The following is a 22,699-nucleotide window of genomic DNA, read 5'->3' on the forward strand; positions in this document are numbered from 1 at the left end:
ACATGATTGGATAAAGGATATTAACACATGAGCTCAGGAACACTTACCGTAGACTTATGTACTGTAGAGTTACACTATGCTCTTTAGTCATTTCAGGTGACACAGAAACACAAACACACTGCTGTTTCTGCTGTTGGGGGGTATTTTTTACCAGAGACCTCATGATGGCAGGGCCCCTGAGCACAGGGCTGCTGAAGTGTCTGGCCACTTGAAAGCTTGTTGTTATTCTCACATATGGATTTATGAATGTTTTAGATGTTTATTTCCCACCACTACAAACCTGGAAACCTTTGAAACTTCTGTGAGGATGAGAGGAAAACAAGGTATTCCTTGTTGCATGGAGCCCATAAGTCTTGGCTGTACACCTGAACTTCAGAGCTTTTGCTTGTGATGCGACGCCCTCATATTACAAATATCCATGGTTCTATTTACTTCGTATTGTGCTTCAGTGGCCTGTTCATTATTTTTGCTCGTAACAAATTGTCTGATGAGTTCCTGATTCAGTCTCAGTAAGACATTAGACACCCTAATGTGCTTCTCACAGAGATACTACCATTAATACACATTTACATAAGCAATTAAAGAGTTTGTATTAATGATTAATAATCTTCATTTTGTGTTTTTGTCATCTGATAATTTAAAAATATAAGACAATTTTACTGCTGTTTGTAAACATAATCAATTTAGGAGGGACGACAGGGCTTCTTCCTGTGTTTGAAAGTTATTGGTGGTGGTGAGGGTGGTGAGGGTGACTCTTGCTTCTATTCAGGGATTGTACCTTTAAGAGAAAATCATCAGAAAAGTGCTGCTTCCTTTTTAATTACAACATTAATGTTACTCTGTAACAACACTGAGGTGCATTTTAATTCAAAAGGAGTATTTACAAAAAGTCCTTCATTCTCAGTGCAGCACTTGATTGGCTGCAGGCCATTCTTGTATCATGTGATGTTTTTACATGTTGTATACAGCTTTTATACAGCTGAGGATTTCCACTATGGCAGACACTGAAGTTGCACTGTATTGTACTGTAACAGCCCATTAACTCTCTGAGCAGCTGCTGATTTTACATCTGCAGCATCAACACAAACTCAGTGGTTTTCTGTCAGATTTCCTTTGACTGAGCTGCTCTGGCACACGCACAAAGAACAAACACATGTATTCACTTGTGAACTGGCAGGTGTGATAATGAACTGATTGGCCTGATGCTAAATTGTGTTCACATGCAGAGAAATGGCAGGAAAACTGTACTTTTTAAGTATTTTCACTGCTTTAAATTCACATTTTCTGAAAATAAGCTGATTTGAAACCCACACACTCAGATGAAATCTTTATGGATCTATTGAAAATGCGTTAAATAAATAAATAAATAAATAAATAAATAAATAAATAATCGATTATTATTATGAACACGTGGAGGCACCTTCTTCCAGAATAATTTCTAAAGGTAAAACAGGACAAATTCAGCCGGTGTTTTGGTGGGCTGGGGAGACGGATTTCACTGAAAACTGCGAGTGCGCCAGCCGTTTTACACTCTGCTCGCAGCGACTTAGAAGTACGGACGTTACATTAGGAATGAATGGAGAGTAATGCATTACATTTTTGAGGTAAGGACACCGGTTGCCACCCAGCAGTGATGATGAAGGGCAGAGGAGGCTCGGGTGTGAGACTGCAGCACGGTGCGCAGTGACCGGCTGCATCCACTGGGGGAGGACCGAGCACCGCCTGCGTGCGCTGCGGAACATGAACGACTTTCTCACCGAGGCTCTCCATCATCACACACACAATGGGAAGGATACCGGAGAATAGGTAGGGCCACAGCGGCAGACAGACAGATGTGTGATGCTCAGCCTCAACCACGGGGCCGTTTCTCCTCGCCTGCGTGAAGGTAAACTTTTACCCACCCTCGCATCTTTCTGCCGCGACCGCGCGGAGCTGTCATTGATGCCAACTCGCCGCTTGCACACCTGCTTCTTTTTCCCCCCTTTTTCTTCAATGATTATTGCTGCCAGTGTATGAGGAGCGATGCAGCAGAAACGGGGGCTGAAGTGGCAATAGATCCTGTTGAATTGAGACAAGACGTCGAGACGCAGCCGAAAAGTGTCCTCCTCAGAGTGCGTCAGAGCACGGATGTATGTAGTGGATGATAGGGTCGCTGGTTGGATACGACGAGGAATTTGTGATATCACCCCCCCAAAATCAAGAGGGAATTTGGGCAAAAGCGAAGAACTGCATCCTCACATAGCCTCCCTCCTCCTCCACATCCTCCTCCGGCAGATTTGTTTGTAGGGGGCTGAGGCGATTTCGTTTGGCCCCTTTCACATGTAAGTATGAATATCAGAATGAAGGGACGCTATTTAAATGGGCAAAATTTCGTGCGTAATGTCTCTTCTAAACATAGCCTCAATATATTCCATGCATTCATTTCCGAAAGCCTACCTTCATGTTCACTCCATAATAACAATGATAATGATGTGCCAATCAAGTTTTACCGCCCTTATATTGCAAAAGATGCGTAGTATCCTGGACTATGCAGTCACCAAAACAACGGACATCCTTAGGAATACAGAATTTTTTCACCCAAACCAACTGCTGTTTTCTCTTGTCTTTTTCCTCGCAGCTCCAGAGAGCGTCGGTGGAATAAAGTCATTCAGATTCACCGGAGCGCCATAACATAACAGCAAAGATCCAGTTTTTTTTTTGTTTTTTTTTAATCTCATCATATAAAATGGCAACCAGGAGTGACCACGGACGATCAAAAGACGCATTCGGGCGCAAGCCGCGGCCGTGGAGGAATTAACCACCTGATGGGCTCCGGAGAAACCGAGGAGAGACTGTTTTGGTGTCGCTTGTTGACTTGGTGATTTATAATGTTGAACAAATAAAAGGCGCTGCAAGTTTTGACACAGAGCGTCTGCGTAACAGGCTATGCCACCGGCCCTTACACATTTTGGGTATGGTAATGATGTCATAAAATATTGGAGGCCTGTGCCTAAACGGGAAGACAGGCTGATCAATATCTCCTATCATGTAAGTAGCCACATGGACTGCACTCAGCATGGACCTAATTGTGGTGTGTTTGTTATTCTGACATTCTCGTATTCACAACTGATTGGTCGAAGCGGTTGATGCCTCATTTTCTCTCTCTGCGCGCTCTGAGCTGCAACTTTTATCCCCTGGCCTGCATCCACGTCGCCCTGAGGCGGCTCCTGTAGCGCTCACGGACCGAACTGCTCATTGACTTAAAATGGAGTTTGCCATGGTTGGTGCGGACGGCGGGTGCAACAGTCACCTGCCGTACGGATATGCCCAAGCTCGCGCACGGGAGAGGGAGCGCGAGAGGGAGCGACAGGCTGCCCAGACCAGAGCTGCGGCTGCGGCGGCCGCTGCCGAAGGTGGGTCCGGTGCGGAGGGAGGAGGCGGCGGCGGCGGCGGCGGCGGCGGCGGTAGTGGCGGCGGCGTGGGGGGGTCCACCTCCACCTCCTCGAGCGCTCATCTCCTTAACAACCGCCAGCATCCGTCTCGCGCCGCCTCCTCCGCGAACGCCAACATCAGCAGCGGCGGTACCGCCTCGCGCCCCTCCTCCTCCTCCTCCTCCACCTCCTCCTCGCAGCCGCCACAGCACCAACAGGAGCCCGAGCAGCAGCAGCAGAGAGTTCTCAGAGAGCGGAAAAAGCAGCGCGGCGTCGGACGGTGGAGACGCAGCCGGACGACTCTCGGCGGAGACCTGCGCCACTCGGAGCTGGCGCTGCTCGGATCCGAGGAGGACATCATGATAGAGGAGGAAGAGGCCGAGGGAGCCGAGGAAGAGGAGGAGGAGGAGGAGGAGGGGGACCGGGGCAGCAAGAGGTCGAGTTTTCTGTGTAACATGGATGATGAGGAGGAGACCGTGTCGCTCACTGACAGGCGCCCGCAGTCCGGGTACGAAAACGTTTACAGCGAGTGCGGCTGCTGCGAGAGGGTCGTCATCAACGTGTCGGGTCTGAAGTTTGAAACTCAACTCAAGACTCTCACTCAGTTCCCAGACACTCTCCTGGGAGACCCCGACAAGCGTATCAGGTACTTCGACCCGCTAAGGAACGAATACTTCTTCGACCGGAACCGACCGAGTTTTGACGCCATTCTTTACTATTACCAGTCCGGGGGGCGGTTGAAAAGACCCGTCAACGTCCCGTTTGACATCTTCTCCGAGGAGGTGAAGTTTTACGAACTCGGGGAAGAGGCGATCCTCAAGTTTCGGGAGGATGAGGGTTTTGTCAAAGAGGAGGAGAAACCTCTACCGGAGGACGAGTTCAAGCGCCAAATTTGGCTGCTTTTTGAGTATCCGGAGAGCTCGAGCCCTGCCAGGGGGATCGCGGTCGTCTCCGTCCTGGTCATCGTTATTTCTATTGTCATTTTCTGCCTGGAGACGCTGCCGGAGTTCAGGGATGAAAAAGAGTATCTACAGCCACGACACAACTCCACTCAACCTGACCACGGATTTACTCCCTTCAACGACCCGTTTTTCATCGTGGAGACGGTTTGCATCATCTGGTTCTCCTTTGAGATTATAGTCCGCTTCTTCGCGAGTCCGAGCAAACCGGCTTTCTTTAAAAACATTATGAACTCAATAGACATTGTATCCATTTTGCCTTATTTCATAACTCTCGGCACGGACCTGGCGCAGCACCAAGGCAACGGGCAGCAGGCGATGAGCTTCGCCATCCTGAGAATAATCCGCCTTGTCAGGGTGTTTCGCATCTTCAAGCTGTCCAGGCACTCCAAGGGGCTGCAGATCCTGGGTCATACCCTGCGCGCCAGCATGAGGGAGCTGGCCCTCCTCATTTTCTTCCTGGTCATAGGTGTCATCCTGTTCTCCAGCGCAGTGTACTTCGCCGAGGCGGACGAGCCCACCTCCCAGTTCACGAGCATCCCCGACGCTTTCTGGTGGGCGGTGGTGACCATGACGACGGTGGGCTACGGTGACATGAAGCCCATCACTGTCGGGGGGAAGATAGTGGGCTCCCTGTGCGCGATCGCTGGCGTGTTAACCATCGCGCTCCCGGTGCCGGTCATAGTGTCCAACTTCAACTACTTTTACCACAGGGAGACCGATAACGAAGACCAGACGCCGGTGGTGGAGAGCATGCCCCCGGGCTGCCCGTATTTCCCGGACTTTCTAAGGAAATTCAAGGGCTCGCCCTCTGGCTCCTCGCTGGGTGACAAAGCGGAGTATATGGAGATGGAGGAGGGGGTGACGGAGTCGTTGTGCGGGCTGGACAAGAGCCCCAGTAAAGGAAACGGCACAGACATAGGCAGGAGAAACAGTACTAACTCAAAATCCATTCAGACTGACGTGTGATTACGAGTAGAGTTTCGTTTTTTTTTTCTTTTTTTTCCAAGGAAGAATACGCCCTATAAAGACACTGTACGCCCGAGAGCAGGTGGTCCCCCTAACACAAGTTTTACGCACGCCTCAGAGTCCACACACACAAGCACGCGCGCGCAACGCGCGCGCAACACACACACACACACACACACACACACACACACACACACACACACACACACACACACACACACACACACACACACACACACACACACACACCAATTGGCAGGTTAAAATACTTCATTCTCTCCATCTCAGAACAATAGTTTCCCCCAAATCCTCTCCACGCTGATGGTCCTTTAGGAACAATTATGACCAATATTTGCCTAATGGGTTTATTGATTAATTCATCTAACCCGTGCGGGCTTCCAAATCTGACATAAAATCGAAATTCGAGACAAGACAGGCTATGCATTCGCACTTTATAAGTTTCATCTGTCAATAAGAGAAAGGGTAGGGATGATCGTTTTGCTGTTATGCAATAAAGTTCAAATTTGTTTGCACTAATGTAGACTTTGCGCTGGGTTTGGCTGATTTTTATTTCAGAGACAGAAACTGTAGGCCATGCAAATGGCAACATCTTAGTCATCCTGAGCTGACCACTTAGGCGAAGAATGTTTGAGTAACTTCCTCAAAGAGAGCAAACGAAGAATATTAACAACCTCTTTCATGCGCTGCCAATAAAATTTGGCCTCCATGAAAGGAAAAAGCGGACAGATAGACTAGAAGATTTTTGTTACTGTTCCAACATTTAATATTAACAAAAGGCTCATTGATAAGACATAGCATTTAGCAGTCATCAAATAAACCAGGGCTAGAATTATTTCTATAACATCTACATAGAAACGCTTTTCCACAACAGGCCAAAAAAAAAAAGAAAAAGAAAAGAAAAGCCTTGTGTTGTCGAGCCACCGTGAGAGCTAAGCACAGGAGTTCAAACAGGCTGGAGAAATGACTTGCCCCGCCAGGTTTTGTATGGACAGGCTTGGGGCCTTAGCGACAACAGTTTCCCTAGTTTCATTTAAACCACCTCAAAATGACAATATCCCTTTACACGGACGCAGATGGAAAGCTATAGCAAAAATGACTCTGTTGTGGAAACTCCTTGGAGGGGAGTTTACGAGCAACCTCCTCTCCTGTCCGCTGGACTTCGTGCACAATTTTTTTTCTCAAGAGGACTATTATTATCTCCGAGCTCAGAGGATCTCCGGGATGTGGATGTCTTCCAAGGTATGTAGCCTACAGTTCATGTGTGACACTGATTAACATGATGAAAACAACTGTCACTGTCATGGGAGTTAGCCAATAATGCTCCTGAACATCATCAGACAGATGCTAAATACAACAAATACAACACTCACTGCGTGCCACATTTAGATACACATCAAATTTACTAATACGTCACTCTGATATTTATTTGTTGCACTTTGTTGCTCCTTAGACCAAAGAATGACGCATGGTTACGCGTGCGTAATAGCGCGTAAAATGCAGCGTCTGGCCATCATGTGATTAATTAATGTTTCTCTCGTCCAACGTTCATGCTACACTCAGGTCTAACAGCCAACAATATTACAAACACATTCTCATTCGTAATAGCTGCAATTATCTCATCTGAAGTGATGTCAGGTCAGGCTGCTGAGAACTTGTGCCAGAGAAGGATTCCGTGGCACATTATTAAGCGTCTGAAAAGTTTACAAACGCAGTACTTCAGCTAAAGCTTGAGAGCAGCAGTTATTTCTAAAAAAAAAAACAAAAAAACAAAACAAAACAAAACAAAAAAACCCGAAAGTAAAGTGCTACAGAGTTAAGTCCCTGTTTTGGTGGACAGTCTTCACATCATAACATAATAGATTTTAGTTTTTAGCCGTCTTTGTCTCAGCTGTCCTGTCATCTTATTGATCTCACATCCCTCAGCAGGTTTAGCATGTGGACACTGTGACACATGAAGTCAGAACAGATTGGCATGTATGATTTCAAAGGTGAAAACTAAAACAAAAAAAGCAAAACTTAAAGCCCCTTCCTTTCCAAAAGTGTGTTCTGCTTTTTCTTACTTCAGTTTGAGCTTCAGTTTGCAGTTTGACACCAGAAGGCTGTTTTCACATTCATCTGCTGACGGGGGGAAAGTTGATCTGCGCTCACCTTAAATCTCTGTTTAAGACGTGTACATACGAGCAGGATTTTGAGACATCACCACTGGTTAGAAAGCCAGCCGTGGTCAAATATGCAACTCGCACAAGCGTGGTGTGGAAACTTGAAGCCTTCCAGTGCACAAACACTGAGAGTGGACTTTTCAGTGAAGCAGACATCTTTTGTCCAGCAGTTAAATATTTCTGTGAAAGTTGGTTTCTTTGCAGATTCATAGATTGTGGATTTTTCATTTCATTGGTGCAATGTAATTAAGAATTTTTAAATGGGTAATTCAACTTTTTTGAGGAAAAATATATCTGGCAGAAGTTATTATTATTGAAAGCGATGTATTTTTATGTCTTTGGGTTGTGCCAAGTTTGTCTCACATGGCATCACCTGGTTTACAGATGGAAGTCACAAAAGACACAATTTTAAATTTTTTCTTCTTGTCATACATTGAAGAAAAGGCTGAGAAAACATGATTGTTGCTCTCAGAAAAGTTAAAAAGCCACAGCACAGCCTCACGGCGCTTTGCAGTATTTTGAGTATTGATAAAACGCATCAAAAGATACTACATGCTGTACTTACAAACATGCCAACTTTTGTCACAATCAATAACCATTTGCATTCATACTGTCACTCAGCCCATCAGTGCTTCTCAGCATTTCTCAGCACATAATCACTGCATCAGCGTATAATAATTCACTGCACTGTGTTTACATCCTCAGAAGAACTATTCATACAAGATCCTTTCAACACCTGCACCCACAACCACACTCGCAGCACCATCGTGGCACAGAGCCAGCTCCTCTTGATACCTCACACTTCACACTTACATAATGTGGCTTATGGCAAGAGGCGCAATCCAAAACATTTTTCGAGCAAAGTGTGTGGGTCAGGCATATTCTTAGGCCTGTAGCTGCTGAGCTGACTGTGAAAACAGCCTGTATCATCCTGAGCCACAGAACGGAGCTGAATGGTTTTTGACTGCTCATAGCGCCCCATTGTCACGTGCACGGTGAGTCTTTGTAGTGCAGATTTAGACCATATGGCCGGGCCATGTGACAAAGTGAGAGTTATTTATGGTTATTTCTCAAAAGAGTATTCCACGCCTGTCAAAGGACATAGAGAGGTGGAAAGAGAGCGTGCGGTACATAATGTCAGGCTGGGTTATGTAAAAATAGGAAGGACAGAGGAGAAACGAGTCGAGCTGATTGACAGAGAGTTAATCGCCGGTGTTGTTTATCAGTTAATAGTTTGAGTCACTGATCTGTCAAAGACACGGACAGCGAACATCTGTTGGCTCTGGTTTCTCCACTGTGTCCATTTGCTGCTTGACTATTTTATTCCAGTGTAACATGAAGACTTCCGGCCTGTTGGCCAGACAAAATAAACAGTCTGAAGATGCACTTGAGGTTATGGGTGCTAGTGATGTGTGTTCGTCAGTATTAATGTCTCTTAAGGGCTAAATGATTGATGAATCCTTTGATTTGAACTGATAGATGATAAACTGATGATAAAAGTAATAATCACAACTCTAACAGGTATGACACAGCGACACTCTTGTGGGTGGATGGATGGATGGATGGATGGATGGATGGATGGATGGATGGATGGATGGATGGATGGATGGATGGATGGATGGATGGATGGATGGATGCTCATTGCTGAATATGATGTTATAATGCTTCACTCAGTACAGACAGTACAGACAGTAGTGAACCACGGTGATTGGGGTTTTCTTGTAGAGTGAACTTCACTGGTCAGTCACATTTGTTTTTTGTTTTTAGCCACAGTGTGCAGCCTCTCTGCAGTGTTTTAAACCCACAGGGTGAGAACCCTGTGGGGCAGCTCATCATACATAACACTGTCTGTAACTGATGATGAAAACATTCCCAAAAATACCTAAATATAGAGGAGAACTGAGTCCATTTTTTTTCACTGCATTACGCTCAGGCTCAGGGAAAAGCTTCAACTACTAAAGCACAGAACAGCTTCAGAGCTGGAATGTCTGACACGTCTCTGAGTTAATCAGATCTTTTTAAACTGTGTTGATTAAATGCAACAGAGCAGCGCTGAGGTTTTCCACTGTGGTTATCACACTGGCATCTGCATTTACAAATGTTTCACTGAATTAGGCGCCTCACACCCCACACTCCACATTTCACGTGGCAGTTGACTCGTCTGGATTGAAGCAACCTGCTCTGCATAACAGAAGCCAAATTGTGCTGACAGCCATAGGTCAGAGTCACGGCTGACCCTGCTGACAAATGGCTCATTTAGCTGCTCAGAAAATGACTGCTACCTGCAGCCAAGACAGCCATCCATCTTCTACATCCGCTAATACCTGTTCAGGGTCACAGGCGGCTGGAGCCCATCCCAGCAAACACTGGACGAGAGGCAGGGAACGCTCTGGACAGGATGCCAGTTATTCACAGCGCTAGCGTAAAGACAAACATTCGCACTCATTTTCATGCAGCAGGGGAATTTGGAGTTTCAAGTTTACCTGACCTGCATGTTTTTAGACTGATAGGTAATCCATACAAAGAGAAGGAGACTGAATGGATGATGCTCTACCACACATGACGGCCTTACTGTGTCTGAAGATGGCTGTAACATCGCATCACGCCCATACATCCAGCTTACACTAATGCCGTCCAATGCAACAGCCCTGCAGTAAATCCAACCTTCACGAAGGCTGTGATGTTCGCTTTTTCTAGAAACTGATGTGATAACTTTATTCTGAAGGCCGGAGTTTGTGGCTTTGTTGAAATGAGTCGCTTCTAATATTCTGTCCACCCCATTTATGTCAAATAAGTTAGAAACATAATTGTCAGTGTAACACTTAACAGCACCACAAACTGCAGCCTTCAAAATGACCATAAAGTTGAATCAAACTGATTTTATTCATATTCTTTAGTTTCTAGAGTCTATGCATGTCTTACAAATAGAAAATGCTCATGAAATCTGGAATATCGTCACATTGGAAATAACATTGGAATATTAGTGTGCATGTAAATCTAGTCAGTGTTACATAAGTTATAGCAAGGTGTACCTAATAAAGAGGCAACTGAATGTATCAGCCCTGAGATAAATGATTTGATTTCATTGTTGATGCTCTTTCCTGAAATTGAAGGCATTTTTTTTAAATTGACCTCTCACTTTTTGTCATATTCAGTGGTGAAAACAGCTCGTTGAAGTAACATTCAAACCACATGTAAGCTTCCATAATGTGTTCATGTAATTTTGCTGTTTATCACAATAGCAGAACATGAAACACATCAGTGTCCAACACTGATCATGAGTATGGCGTTGGAAGTGATGAAAAGTATTCTATTTCCAGAGGTGAGAGCTGACAGTGAGACGTACTGGCAGGTTGTTTCTGTAATAACATCGTGGGCAGACTCAGTGGTTTAGATTCTAATTCCCAATGTAAATTTTGGACTTTTAAAGGCACCGTTCAGCAACAGAAGAACCTTTCATTGTTGGTGCATTGCTGATTTTCTTGCCACGTCGTCACCACCACCACCCGACGCTCAGTCGATTAGTGTGAAACCATTGGAAGGAATGTTTATTGTGTCACTTGCACGCTTTTGCAGTCGTGTATGCATCTTTGTGGCGCAGTCACGGAGGGACACCCACACATCAAAACATTGCTCCATAGTGGTCAGAATCTCTGCAGGGTACGTTTAATGTGATGCCGCCACTCTGACCACCACTAAGCGGCCTAACCAACCAAATATTACTGCTATGAATGAGTATTTTAACTGAATGTTGCATATTTTTTTCCCATGTGAATGCGCAGTAACACTAACAATGGCTGCATTGTGTTTGCCACTTCAGTTTGACTTTGTGCAGTAGTATCATGTGCATTCCCTCCATTCGTAACAGTATGATCAAGGTGTAAGATAGAGGGAGCTGTCAATCAAACGATGTGCACACGCCCACACCGCTGACAGGCCTAATCAGCAAAATAAGTGAAATCAAGACGTGCATGAGACTGAAACATGTGATCAGCACATAATTGTCTATAAAAAAATCACAAGGTTAAATGTTAAGAATTTGACTGAGAGAGTTCTTCGCAGTTTTCCCACTGATCCAGCCGGCCATTTTCTCATAAATATAATGATTTTGTGGAAAAATCATTAATCAAGCAAAACCACGTAGACTGCAGACAATAATGCCTGATTGTTAGAGAGGACAGTCTTATATGTATTGTTTTAAGTAATTATTGTGAATAATCTACTCACAGAGGCGACGTCACGCCTCGCTGATAAAGATCTTTTCCTTTTAAGTAACCAAAGCAAGAAGAAAAGAAAAGAAAAACAAAAAAAAACACAGTGGAATTTTACGAGGCTGGAATGTCTCTCCATTCATCTGTCTTGCCAATACATTAATCAGGCCTGATAAAGGCTGTCAGCTGGCTGCGTTGCCAACACACACACAACACACGATCCCAGCTGTTGACATCATGCGTGTATTTACGATAATTGTTGCCCCTTTCAGAAATGAGCCGGCTGAGCTACCTTCTTGTAAAATCATTAACAAATGGTTCAAAGAGGATGAGACTGAATCATTAATCTTAACTCAAGAAGGCCGTTGACGCTGATTATGGATGAGCTGCTGTCCCTGCCAGGCAGTGAGATAAAGGCTTTCAACCAGGTTGGGTCAGCTGACCAGGTGTTTTTGGAGCGTTCCACATCTTTCCCGGTCATTTGTTGCTCCTGTTCCAACTTGATTGAAACATGTTGCTGCATCAAATTCAGAATAAGCAAATATTTACAAAAATCAATGAAGCTGATGAGGTCAAACATTAAAAATAGTTTAATTCGTAAGCCAGTGACGGCTGATAAACTCGGCCAGACATCTACAGTTACTGGTTAGAAGTGAGGCGCCTGGTGTTGTCTGCTTCTGTCTCAGACACAGGCGGTGTTGCTTCTAACGTGACTACATTTATTATCACTCCTGTAAACTGCTTGTGTGGCTTAACATACAGTTGATTGGACAACTTGCCCTTTCATTGACCAATTAACTGCTCCGTGGTAACATCTTTCTTGCTCCAGGCCATCATGCACTTGACAAAGACTGTCACCTCCCATTTTCCACGTAAACAAAATGTTCACGGGCCAGTCTGACGAGAGCAGTTCATAAAACACTCTCGGGATTACAGCCCCAGTGTAAGTTTAAACCAGCTCTGTTTCCACGCTGCAGTTACATAATGTCCCTCTATTGAAGGATAGCAACCTGATTCTGTGCACCCTCCACTGTATCGCCTCTTTCTAATTGGCTGCATTAATCTGACGATATCCCAGGCTTTGTTATGTTACTTCATTCTAGACGTGTAGATTGCTTCGCTAATTACACATATGCCTCGGTGTTGGGTTTCTCCACCCACAGAAAAATCTGCTGCTTTTGTGTGCTTCTGCTATTGCCTTACAGTCATGTGGAAAAACAGCAGTTGTTGCATGTTATGCATTTAGAAGAGAAATGCTGATTTGGTTGTATGGGTTCCAAAAGGAGGGCAAGTGTAAAATAAAATACAGATTGCAAAATCAATGTTTACAATATAATAAGGGTTTGTCAGTTTACCTGAGTGCTCACAGAGGTACAGTATGTGTGGTCAAATGGTGATTGAGTGTGCCGTCACACATAGACAATCTGGGGCAACAGAGGATTACAGATTTGTTATGGCATTGGGAAAGGTAAGCATTTCAAAGATTTGTCATATCAAGTTTAGGCTTTTTTTCCCTCATTTTCCAGAGTGCTACCTAAAGCCCCACAGCGCTGCAGCTTTTTATGAACAAGCTTGAGATTTGATTAAATGGAGCAGCTGCTCAACCATAAAAAAAGTTTTCTCTGCTGCTCCTTGTGAAGATGAGCTGGTGAGCAGAGGACACACTCCCTGCTGGTCCTGTAAACTTTTGAGGGGCCGCAGATGCCGATCACGCCGTGGGAATCAAGAAACACACACACACACATCAGTGTGTGTCCGGAAAATCACTGGAGAGTGAACTCGATAGCCATGCATGCACTGCAGGATGTAAACATTTAACTCTCTTAGGATTTATATCGCTTTTTTTGAGATTCTCAGCATGCTCTGAGTGTCTCCTGGACGAGGATAAGCATGGACACCAGGCATACTATCAGTGCCTCGTCCACACAGGTATTTTTCAAAATGTAGCCTTTTCTTTCTAACAGTTTTAAGTCATGCAAATGGAGCTTTTGGAAAACGCCCTCCAGGGCTGCAGCGTTGACGTGCAGACAAGGAAAACAGAGTTTTTGGCTTGCGGGGGACAGCGTGTGTGTCGTTATCGCCTTTGTTTGACTTCACTGTGTGCGCCTTATCTCCTTGTTGACATCTGGAGATTTTGTGCAATGGTGGACGTGGCCAAAATAGTGCTGATGCTAATCTTGCTAAAAGGACTTTTTGCATGTTTCCACGTAGATGTACACTTACTCCTCCACGTTTAATGAGAGTTCAGATTCAGAAAACCTTCATTGATCCCTGCAGGGAAATTGCTTTGCTGCAGTATGAACTCCTCAACACACAGTCAGAAAAGGATGGAATACCTAAAAAGGTGAAAAGATACAAAGTTACAAACTACTGTAAAGCTGGCATAACCATAATTCTAATAAGTAAACGTGTAAATGTGTGCCATGGTAATGGTAAGTAAATAACAACAATTTAAAAGTAAAGACAAAAAATGCATAATAAAAATAAAGTTCTACTTCACGGCTACATAATCCAGCGCTCACAGGACACAGACCCCGCCGCCAATGTTGCTGGTTTTGGACAAGACCCGGTTGTGAATTTACAAATCCTATTATGGCGAAGGCGGGCCATGCCTGTAGAAAGCACTTCAGTTGTTTTTGCATCATCAAATAGATGGAGGTTTTTTTAAAAGCAGGCAAGATTTTTTTGAGAATGAAGGACAAAAAAACCCTCTTTTGAAAATCCGTGTGAATCAGGCATCTAGGCTCCCACAAATTAGCATGACGCGTGCCATTCTTGGACAAAAAGAAGAGTTTGGAAAAAGGATTAGAGAAAACTGCAAGGGAACAAAATGAACACTGCTTTGAGAATATAGAACAAATATGAGAAAACAAACAAAGTTTCATTTTATTTTAGGCTCTTTGAACCACAAACTTAAATGTCTGTGCCTGAGTCTCTGAGCAAACATGAAAATACTTCAGGTTTGTTTGATCTACATAGAGCACTATAATGTGAAAACTGTGGAAAACATGTGAGTTGTATCACTGAAATGCATTAAATTGAAGGAAAATAGTGGATTCGGGCCTTTCTGTGTGAAGTTTGCATGTTCTTCCCGTGCATGTGTGGGTTCTCCTCGGGTACTCCGGCTTCCTCCCACAGACCAAAAACATGCTCATTAGGCTGATTGGTGACTCTAAATTGCCCCTAGGTGTGAGTGTGAGTGTGAATGGTTGTGTGTATGTGCCCTGTGATTGGCTGGTGACCGGTCCAGGGTGTACCCCGCCTCTCGCCCGTTGACAGCCAAGATAGGCTCCGGCCCCCCCACGACCTCGAAAGGGATAAGCGGCATAGAAAATGGATGGATGGATGGATGTGGTCATATCCTGCTTCTGTAACGTCACATGACGACCCATCAGAGTCATATCACTTCGTCTTATCAAAGCTGAAATTACTTTGTAGAATGTGAATTTATGTCTTCAGACTTTTATTATTTATATATCATTCTGACTCTTGGATGTGGAAATATTTGAAAAGAGGAAGTTATCTTTAAGTTATCTCTATCTAAGTTATTTTCTCAAACCTCAGCAGTCAGCATGATACCTTCGCCTGTCAAAAGGGTCCACCATTACTGACTTATTTGATTTTACTCTTTGTTTTCACAATCTCTCGTTGGATCAGTGACGGTATAGAAAGCATTCAGCGCGCTGTTAGAACAGTTTGTCTAAAAATACCTGAAGCTGCTCGTGATTAGATTAGACAACAGACAAATTCTCCTCTCTGTGCATCAAGGACTCGTGTAGGACAGACCAGGCCTGATGACACGGGGACGGGAGGTGTTAAAGTGCTGTCATTGTCTACATTATGTAACGTATACATACAGTACGTGTACACATACAAGACTCCAGTGTTGCATTGCTCTCAATGTTACACACAGTTACGACAGAGCTGGAGATATTAAAGGCCAAAGGCTACAGCTAAAGATAGGTAAAATAAACATCGACATACAGTAATATGAAAACACAAACACACACACACACACACACACACACACACACACACACACACACACACACACACACACACACACACACACACACACACACACATATATACTATACATATACATACATATATACATATGTATAAAAAGCAACATCATAGGATGGCTGAATACAAATATCTTTGTATGCATGTGTAGTTTTATGACAACTGTAGAGCTTTTCTCAGTGAATAAATCTGCTCTTTGGGAATATGTTGCTGAATAGGCCAAATAACAGGAGTAGCCTTTAGAGAGGCTCTAACTAATGATGAGTCAAATTACATTATTAATGTACTCCTGCTATATTAGGCTACAGCATACATCTCATGCAGCCTTAACTTTAGCAACATAACATCCTACAGCAAATTTCACATTAGCTTTTCATTTCATCTGAACATCAGGCTGGATTGTGCTGCCGCAGCAGTGTGGAGGTGTGTTTTTTAATCTCTCTGGAGACTGAGCCCACTGGTCCTTCCACTTTTTGGGTATTTAATTGAATGACGAAGAATATTATTACCCAAAACTAAAGGTCCATAAATGAATGTTGAAAATGTGCAATGTTGCAAAGTTGCAGAGAATTATTACCAACTCTGCATCTCTACGGAGCATTCAGGGCTGCAAATTGACTACATGGTTCCATTTTTACTGCTACCATCAATCCAATTTACAGCAAACAAGCTCTGATAAACTCTCTGTACACTACCTGTCCTACAAGAAACAGCAGACGAAGTAATGACCAGCAGGTGAAGACAGTTAAAGACCCAGATCCTTCACCGAATTAGTGGTAGATGGCAAACAATGGGCTTAAATCCATCAGGTGGACAGATACACAACTCCAGTGGGATGATAATGTCGCTCCTTGTTTACCATGTGTAAACTGCTTGCTAACAAATTAGCGTTGCCAGCCTTAAGGCGTAATAATATGTCAAGGTTGTGTATCTTGCAACTTGCTTTGGAGTTCTTCAGCCCTTAATCTCCAAAAAAATCCATTAATGCAGCTTAAGGTTTGCTTTCCTAAAAGTTAGAGCAGTTGAGCGGTTGGGACATTCAGCGCTTAATGTCTGGCAGTCAATTAATCATTCAGCACACATTGAACAATTTGTGCAAGATGACGGACGCGGGACAAACTTTTCTACACCACCTTTGACGCAAATCAAACAAATTCTCCACTGAGGACCTTTCCAGAAGCCTGTTTAAGTGTCAGTCCAGGGACTTGGCTTGGCAGCAAGCTACACAGCTTACTTTTAGTAGTGCAATGAAAGTAAGACTGCCAGTTGAGCGGAGAGTAGAGTGAACTTACATGTCATTAACTGGAAATCTTTGCACTCTGTTGCTACAACTTCCTCTGCAAAACCTGTGTGTGTGTGCAGTTAGAAATCTCAATGCGCCGAGCAGTACATTGATTCTTCATCACCCACAATATCAGGCTACACAGTCTAGAATCCTCGCAACGATCCCTCTTCTTCCTCCATCCTTTTCTCCGAAACCTGTTTGGTTTTCTTCCAGTATTTCCTGCTCTGTCAGGTATCAGCAGCTTGACAAAACGTTTCAATGATTACCATCTTACGCAGTTTGATAGCACTGTCAGTAAGCAGTACATCACCATTATCTAACACTTTACAGGAGCATGGTGTATTACTCACTTGCAGTGCTGTTAAAGAGACAACTTAGGCCTAAATTCAGGACACTATTCAGTGCAGTGGACAACTGAACACACCCCTCCGATCCGAGTACTTTTTCCACTTGTTCTGGGCAGTCTGAGAAATGTTAATGTTAAATGCTGATAGGTAATATCCAGTTATGTAAGTGCCACGTGTGCAGTCAACATCTATTACAGTCAGACGACCTCAAGTTTCACCCCATGGACAGTCGAGGCCAGCGTGGACATGGAAAACACAAATCCTAGATGAGCCTGGATCAGGGGGCGTCTCCTCCTGTATCGATCACAGTTACGTAAACTTGAGCCCGGCTCTCCAACATTAAAGCTTTCTCGGCTTTTGTCCTGCCCGAGCAGCGATTGTACGTGTTGGAAAATGGCTGCCATGACCAGACCTCTACAGACCTCGTCTCCCACTCGTTCTCTCTGCTCTCCTGCTTTGGAGTGACTAGATGCTTTTATGTGGAGTGACTAATGCTCGCTCTAAAGGGCCTGGGGTGTATCTCACTGTGTGTGCGGGTATGTGCAGTTGTGTGTGCGTGCACGCGAATGCTGTATGCAACCAATCAGTGTGTCGGGGCTCAGCTCGCTTACATGAAGATGAGTCAGTTTCATGGTCTGCAAAGACCGAGATCCCCCCCCCACACACTTCATCTCGATCCATGCAAATGGTTTGATTTGTAATTGTGCATAAGAGTTCGTGTGTACCATAACGCTGTAGTGCCAATTCATACGCATGTAAGGACGCTCAGATGAGAGCGGGAGGTCGGAGGTGAGAGCGCTGATTACCACAAACAATAACATTCACCGTGTGCCTGTTTTATAGCGAAACAGTCGGGAAATGATGTTTGAAAAGGAATTTTAAAACTGACTGTCAGACTGAAAATGGCCGCTTGAATATAGATTTGCATCAGATGAGGTGACATGGTCATGCGTTCTTCATTCGTTCATCACCCCCGTCGTGTGATGGGGCCCACAAAGGTACTAGAATGAATGGCCCTTAATGTGAGGAGGGGCCCATAGAGGACGACTGTACAGTATCCAGAATTTTGTACAACTTCGCTGATTATCACTCATAATTTAATTTAAATTAATTAATTTCAAATTAATTTAATAATTAATTCTTCCAATGTAAAAAAACTGAACTTCATATTTTTTTCTGGGTGATAAAACAAAGAATCAAAGAGCAGAAGTATTCGTAATTCAGTGAAATGTCGGCAGTGAAAGATCTCGCTTTGTGTTTCTGTCACTTTTACCTCTGTATTACAGTGCTGTTTGCACACAGAGCGTCTGCGGTGGCTGAAGTTCCCTTCAGGACAAAATAAAGAAATCAGAATAATGACAAAGATTATTGGTTTCATTGCTGTCACTGCTGGAGCTTATGTTCTTCTAATTCTAATTTTAAGAAGCACCTGTTCATGATGCTCACCGTCAGTGTCAGAACTCATATCTGTCGGTAACTGGAGGAACTGATGGTGCATCCTCCTCATTGAGTGTGAACGCACATAATGTAGCTGTCATTATGTAGGTGGGGCGGCGCAGTCACTCACTGCTTTGAACTATCATCTCACAGCATGAAGGTCCTCGGTTTGGGTGTAGAAAATGAATGGATGGCTCATGGAGGTGATTTGCTCAGCAGTTATTGGTTTGCCTGAAGCGTTTGTGCTGTTTTCGGCTCATGTGTGTTAACGTCTTGAATCTTTAGCCTTGAATCTTTGCAGTGTGGGGAAATGGTCAGTGCTTATGCTGTTTCTCATTGATTTCATCATGCTGCATTAGATATCTCGGACCTCATATTTGCGGAACAATTCACTGGTTAGCCGAGGTTAAAGGAGCCTTATAAAAGAAGCATCATAGCGGGTGTTACACATTGTTTCTATCGCCTTACTCTACAGGGCACTGCCACTATAAACAGAAATAGGGAGCTGAGGGGAAGGAAGAGCATTTTGCAGAAATTAATTCAAAGCAGCAGCTGGCAAATGGGTGAATCATTGCGACTGAAATGTCCATCAGCCAGTTCTTACACACTTTAGCTCCAGCCAGTCTTTTTCAAATCTGTCTCCAACAAATTATGTCTGCCTGGATTTTTGAGCAACATTGTTTTACTGTACATAAAAAGGATGTCGCGGTGCATGTTGGGAATACAAAGTGCAGCACTTTAACTCTGGATCCCAGGGTTTGAGTCCCGTGAGTGGTCAGATTAAAGCAACAAAAGCACTTTGGTTGAGGGTAAAAAAGGCTGGTGTTAGCTGAACACCTTTTGTCTCATGCTTCAGGTCGTTGTTGACTCTTTCTGCATCAATAAAGACCAAAACCTTAACCCTCCCTGAGCTGCAGAAGGTAATTTGTACAAACCTACCTCACTGCTGCTTCAAATCACTCCACTAAGCCCAATGACGCGCCAAACATGCACGAGCATTTTGCCGGGCTTCAAGTGGAGCATCAACGTTTGCAACCAGCTAGCAAACTAACGTCCGCTCCACACAGCTAGTTATGTTTCACTCAGAGAACCTGGAATATCCTTTTTTGTACTGTGATTGGCTAGTTATGTGCTAGCTAACCCTGACTGGTTGTTGGATTCAGACGGCTCCAGTTTTTCGGGCTGGTGTTCACGGACTGGAACCGTGTTAGTGACATAACTACTGTAGCTGCATGTGCCTAAACGTACCTGCAGAAACAAATATTAAAGGAAAGGTTTGACTTTTTGGGAAATATGCTTATTGTTTTCTTGCAGAGACTCAGATGTCTGTGTGATAAATACATTTCCTTCTGCAAATCAAGTTGAAACTACTAGTTGATTAATCAACTAGTCAGTGAAAATAAGATTAGCAACTGTTGTGATAACCGATTAATTGTTTGAGTCGTTTTTTCAAACACAACCACCAAATATTTGATAGTTCCAGGTGCTCAAATGTGAGAATTCACTGTTTTTTGGTTTTAAAGTGAATTGAATATTTTTTGGTTTCAGACTGAAAACTGGTGTCATCGTATTTTGGTCTAGCATACTTCAATGGACACTTGTCACCGTTTTCTGATCTTTTGTTGACTATATGATATATGACGTGTTCTGATATGAAACTATATTGTACCAATATCAGGATGAGGCATCTGGACAGTAAAATGTGGCGCGGCGGTTGAACTGAGCCACAGCTTCTCTGCATGTTTCTGGTAGCTGGTGAAGTTTCACTTTAGCTGCCACGTTTGCTCAAACACCTTCTCCTTCTGTCTGCAAATATCCGCTGACTGTAAACTTCAGACCTGCTCGATTAACCAAACCGCTCGACTGTTTCCCTCCGTGGCACCGCGCTGCCTCCCTCCGTTTCCCACTTTGATCACACACGCAACACACACCCTCCCACGGCTTCCGCAGCTTCCGTCTTCCTTTTGATTACATTTACTGCAGTAGGTCGGTTTTCATTTATTTATGCTCCTTTACCTCTCATTCAGATAATTTGTTATTGGGCCCTTCTGCTCTCTGTAATCTTATCCAATTTGGCTCCAATTAGCGTGTTCTTGATGGTTTCATTTGAGGTGACAACTGTGGTTGATTTTTCATTTCTGTGCTGAAACGTGTAAATTAATAACCTCTGGATGCGGTTCAGTGGGCACTGCGTTAGCCTGCGTCCATCAGGCTTTTGCAACATGTCGTTTTTAAATGTATGAGTGCATGATTCACACTTAAATGATCAAGTCGTCAAAGTAGAAGGACTAACAGCTCTTTTAAGCTGTTTTCATTGAGTTTATTTGGTTATTCTTCCACAGATCTGACATCAATTAATGATAAGGCCGGGTGCCAATACAAAACTATTAGGACTGCTTTTGCAAAGACTTGTGTTTTTGTATATTTAGCTGTTGATTTTATCAATGCTACGACATGTTATTAAAAAATGGATGTGGTCATAATTCTCCCAGTGGCCAACTCTTACCAGTTTTGGCTTCGTCCGTACCTCCGAGGGTGAAAAACATCTTTATGTTCGAGGGACTCTGCAGTTTCATTTTCCTTGGGCCAGGTCCACGCAGCTATTTTGGAAGGCTTTCACTGACGTCTGTTGGATTATGCAGAGAAACCACAACGTCCTCTTTTAGGATTTTTGTTTTACTTCTCAGACCACTAACAGTAAATCCTTTCTCATTCCAGCCAACTCCTGGTTTTATACAGTCATGGTTTTCTGCCTCTTCATTAGACGTTAGACTCTGGAGTTGGCAGATTTAAATTGCTACCACAGCACTGATGGAAAATTCCATTTAATTTTTACTGTTAACAAATGGTTGATTTGTTGATTTTTCCTGCAGCCACAGTATCTCTTTGTGCGGGCCAGAGATCTTCTGCACACACTCGCTGGTGTACAGAAAATGTCTCAAAATTAAGCATCAGACCAAGACTGAATGAAAACAGACTGCTTGGTGGATTGTTTGGCTAAACTGTTAGACAACAGACATAACAGATAATCACACAGAGCAAGTTAAACATGAAAGGATTTTCTATCATTCCTCTCTTTTTAATATTATTCAGATGCCTCCACAAGCCTGTGTTTTCATTTAATCTGAGGACAGCCTCTATACTTGAGATTAGACTGAATTTTCATAACCTTTAACTGTAAAAGGTGTGAGCCGCCTTCTCGGAGCTTCTTGAACTGTGACTGAGACAATTAAGTAAATCTGTCATCAGCGCAGATGATATCATGCCTTCACTTTAATCCCCTCTTTCAGACCGTTCTTCTTAATTAATGATCTTAGCAGTCTTACCTGGCTGTATTTTTAATGCTGAAATTTTGCACCAAATTCATTTTATCTGAACGGAGCTGCAGTAATCAGTACATCAGCTTACAGCACTGAAGTACGAAGGTTGGACAGAAGTGACCCTTGAGGCTGTGCTCACACGGTAGGCTGCAAAAATGGAGGGTACTGCGCTCGTCATTTTTAGCTAACTAGTAGCTCCTGTGCAGGTTTTCAGATGGAGCAACATTCAGACAGGCAGAATCCAGAAGTCTGAACTTCTATCTTAACCACAGACACTATAAGAGGGTGAATCTGGGCCAGTGCTGCAGTCACTGCTGTGAAGTCTAACAGCGATCAGGGAAAGAAAGGTAAATGAGTGAGTGAGTGAGTGAGTGAGTGAGTGAGTGAGTGAGTGAGTGAGTGAGTGAGTGAGTGAGTGAGTGAAAGAACAAATGAATAAATAATTGACTGTGTGGGAGAAAGAATGAATGAGACTGTAAATGAAATTTTGTGAATGAATCAATGAAGGCCATCAGTGAATGAATGCCTAAAAGTGTGAGTGCATAAATTAAATTA

The 22,699-nt window shown here is 43.7% G+C and overlaps 1 protein-coding gene across 1 annotated transcript; it reads left to right on the forward strand.

Annotated features, from left to right (window-relative positions):
- Positions 1-1,770: 1,770 nt before the first annotated feature.
- kcna4 (potassium voltage-gated channel, shaker-related subfamily, member 4) lies at positions 1,771-6,261 on the forward strand. The gene is made up of 2 exons (XM_070957570.1): positions 1,771-2,321; positions 2,618-6,261. The coding sequence occupies exon 2, from the start codon at positions 3,245-3,247 to the stop codon at positions 5,336-5,338; it is 2,094 nt and encodes a 697-aa protein (XP_070813671.1). The 5' UTR covers positions 1,771-2,321; positions 2,618-3,244; the 3' UTR covers positions 5,339-6,261.
- Positions 6,262-22,699: the final 16,438 nt, after the last annotated feature.

This window comes from Chaetodon trifascialis, chromosome 1 (genome assembly GCF_039877785.1).
Source record: "Chaetodon trifascialis isolate fChaTrf1 chromosome 1, fChaTrf1.hap1, whole genome shotgun sequence".
In the NCBI taxonomy this organism is placed as follows: domain Eukaryota; kingdom Metazoa; phylum Chordata; class Actinopteri; order Chaetodontiformes; family Chaetodontidae; genus Chaetodon; species Chaetodon trifascialis.

Excerpts from the sequence above, each read along its gene's own strand:
- kcna4 (XM_070957570.1), top strand. The coding sequence starts at position 3,245 with ATGGAGTTTGCCATGGTTGGTGCGGACGGCGGGTGCAACAGTCACCTG.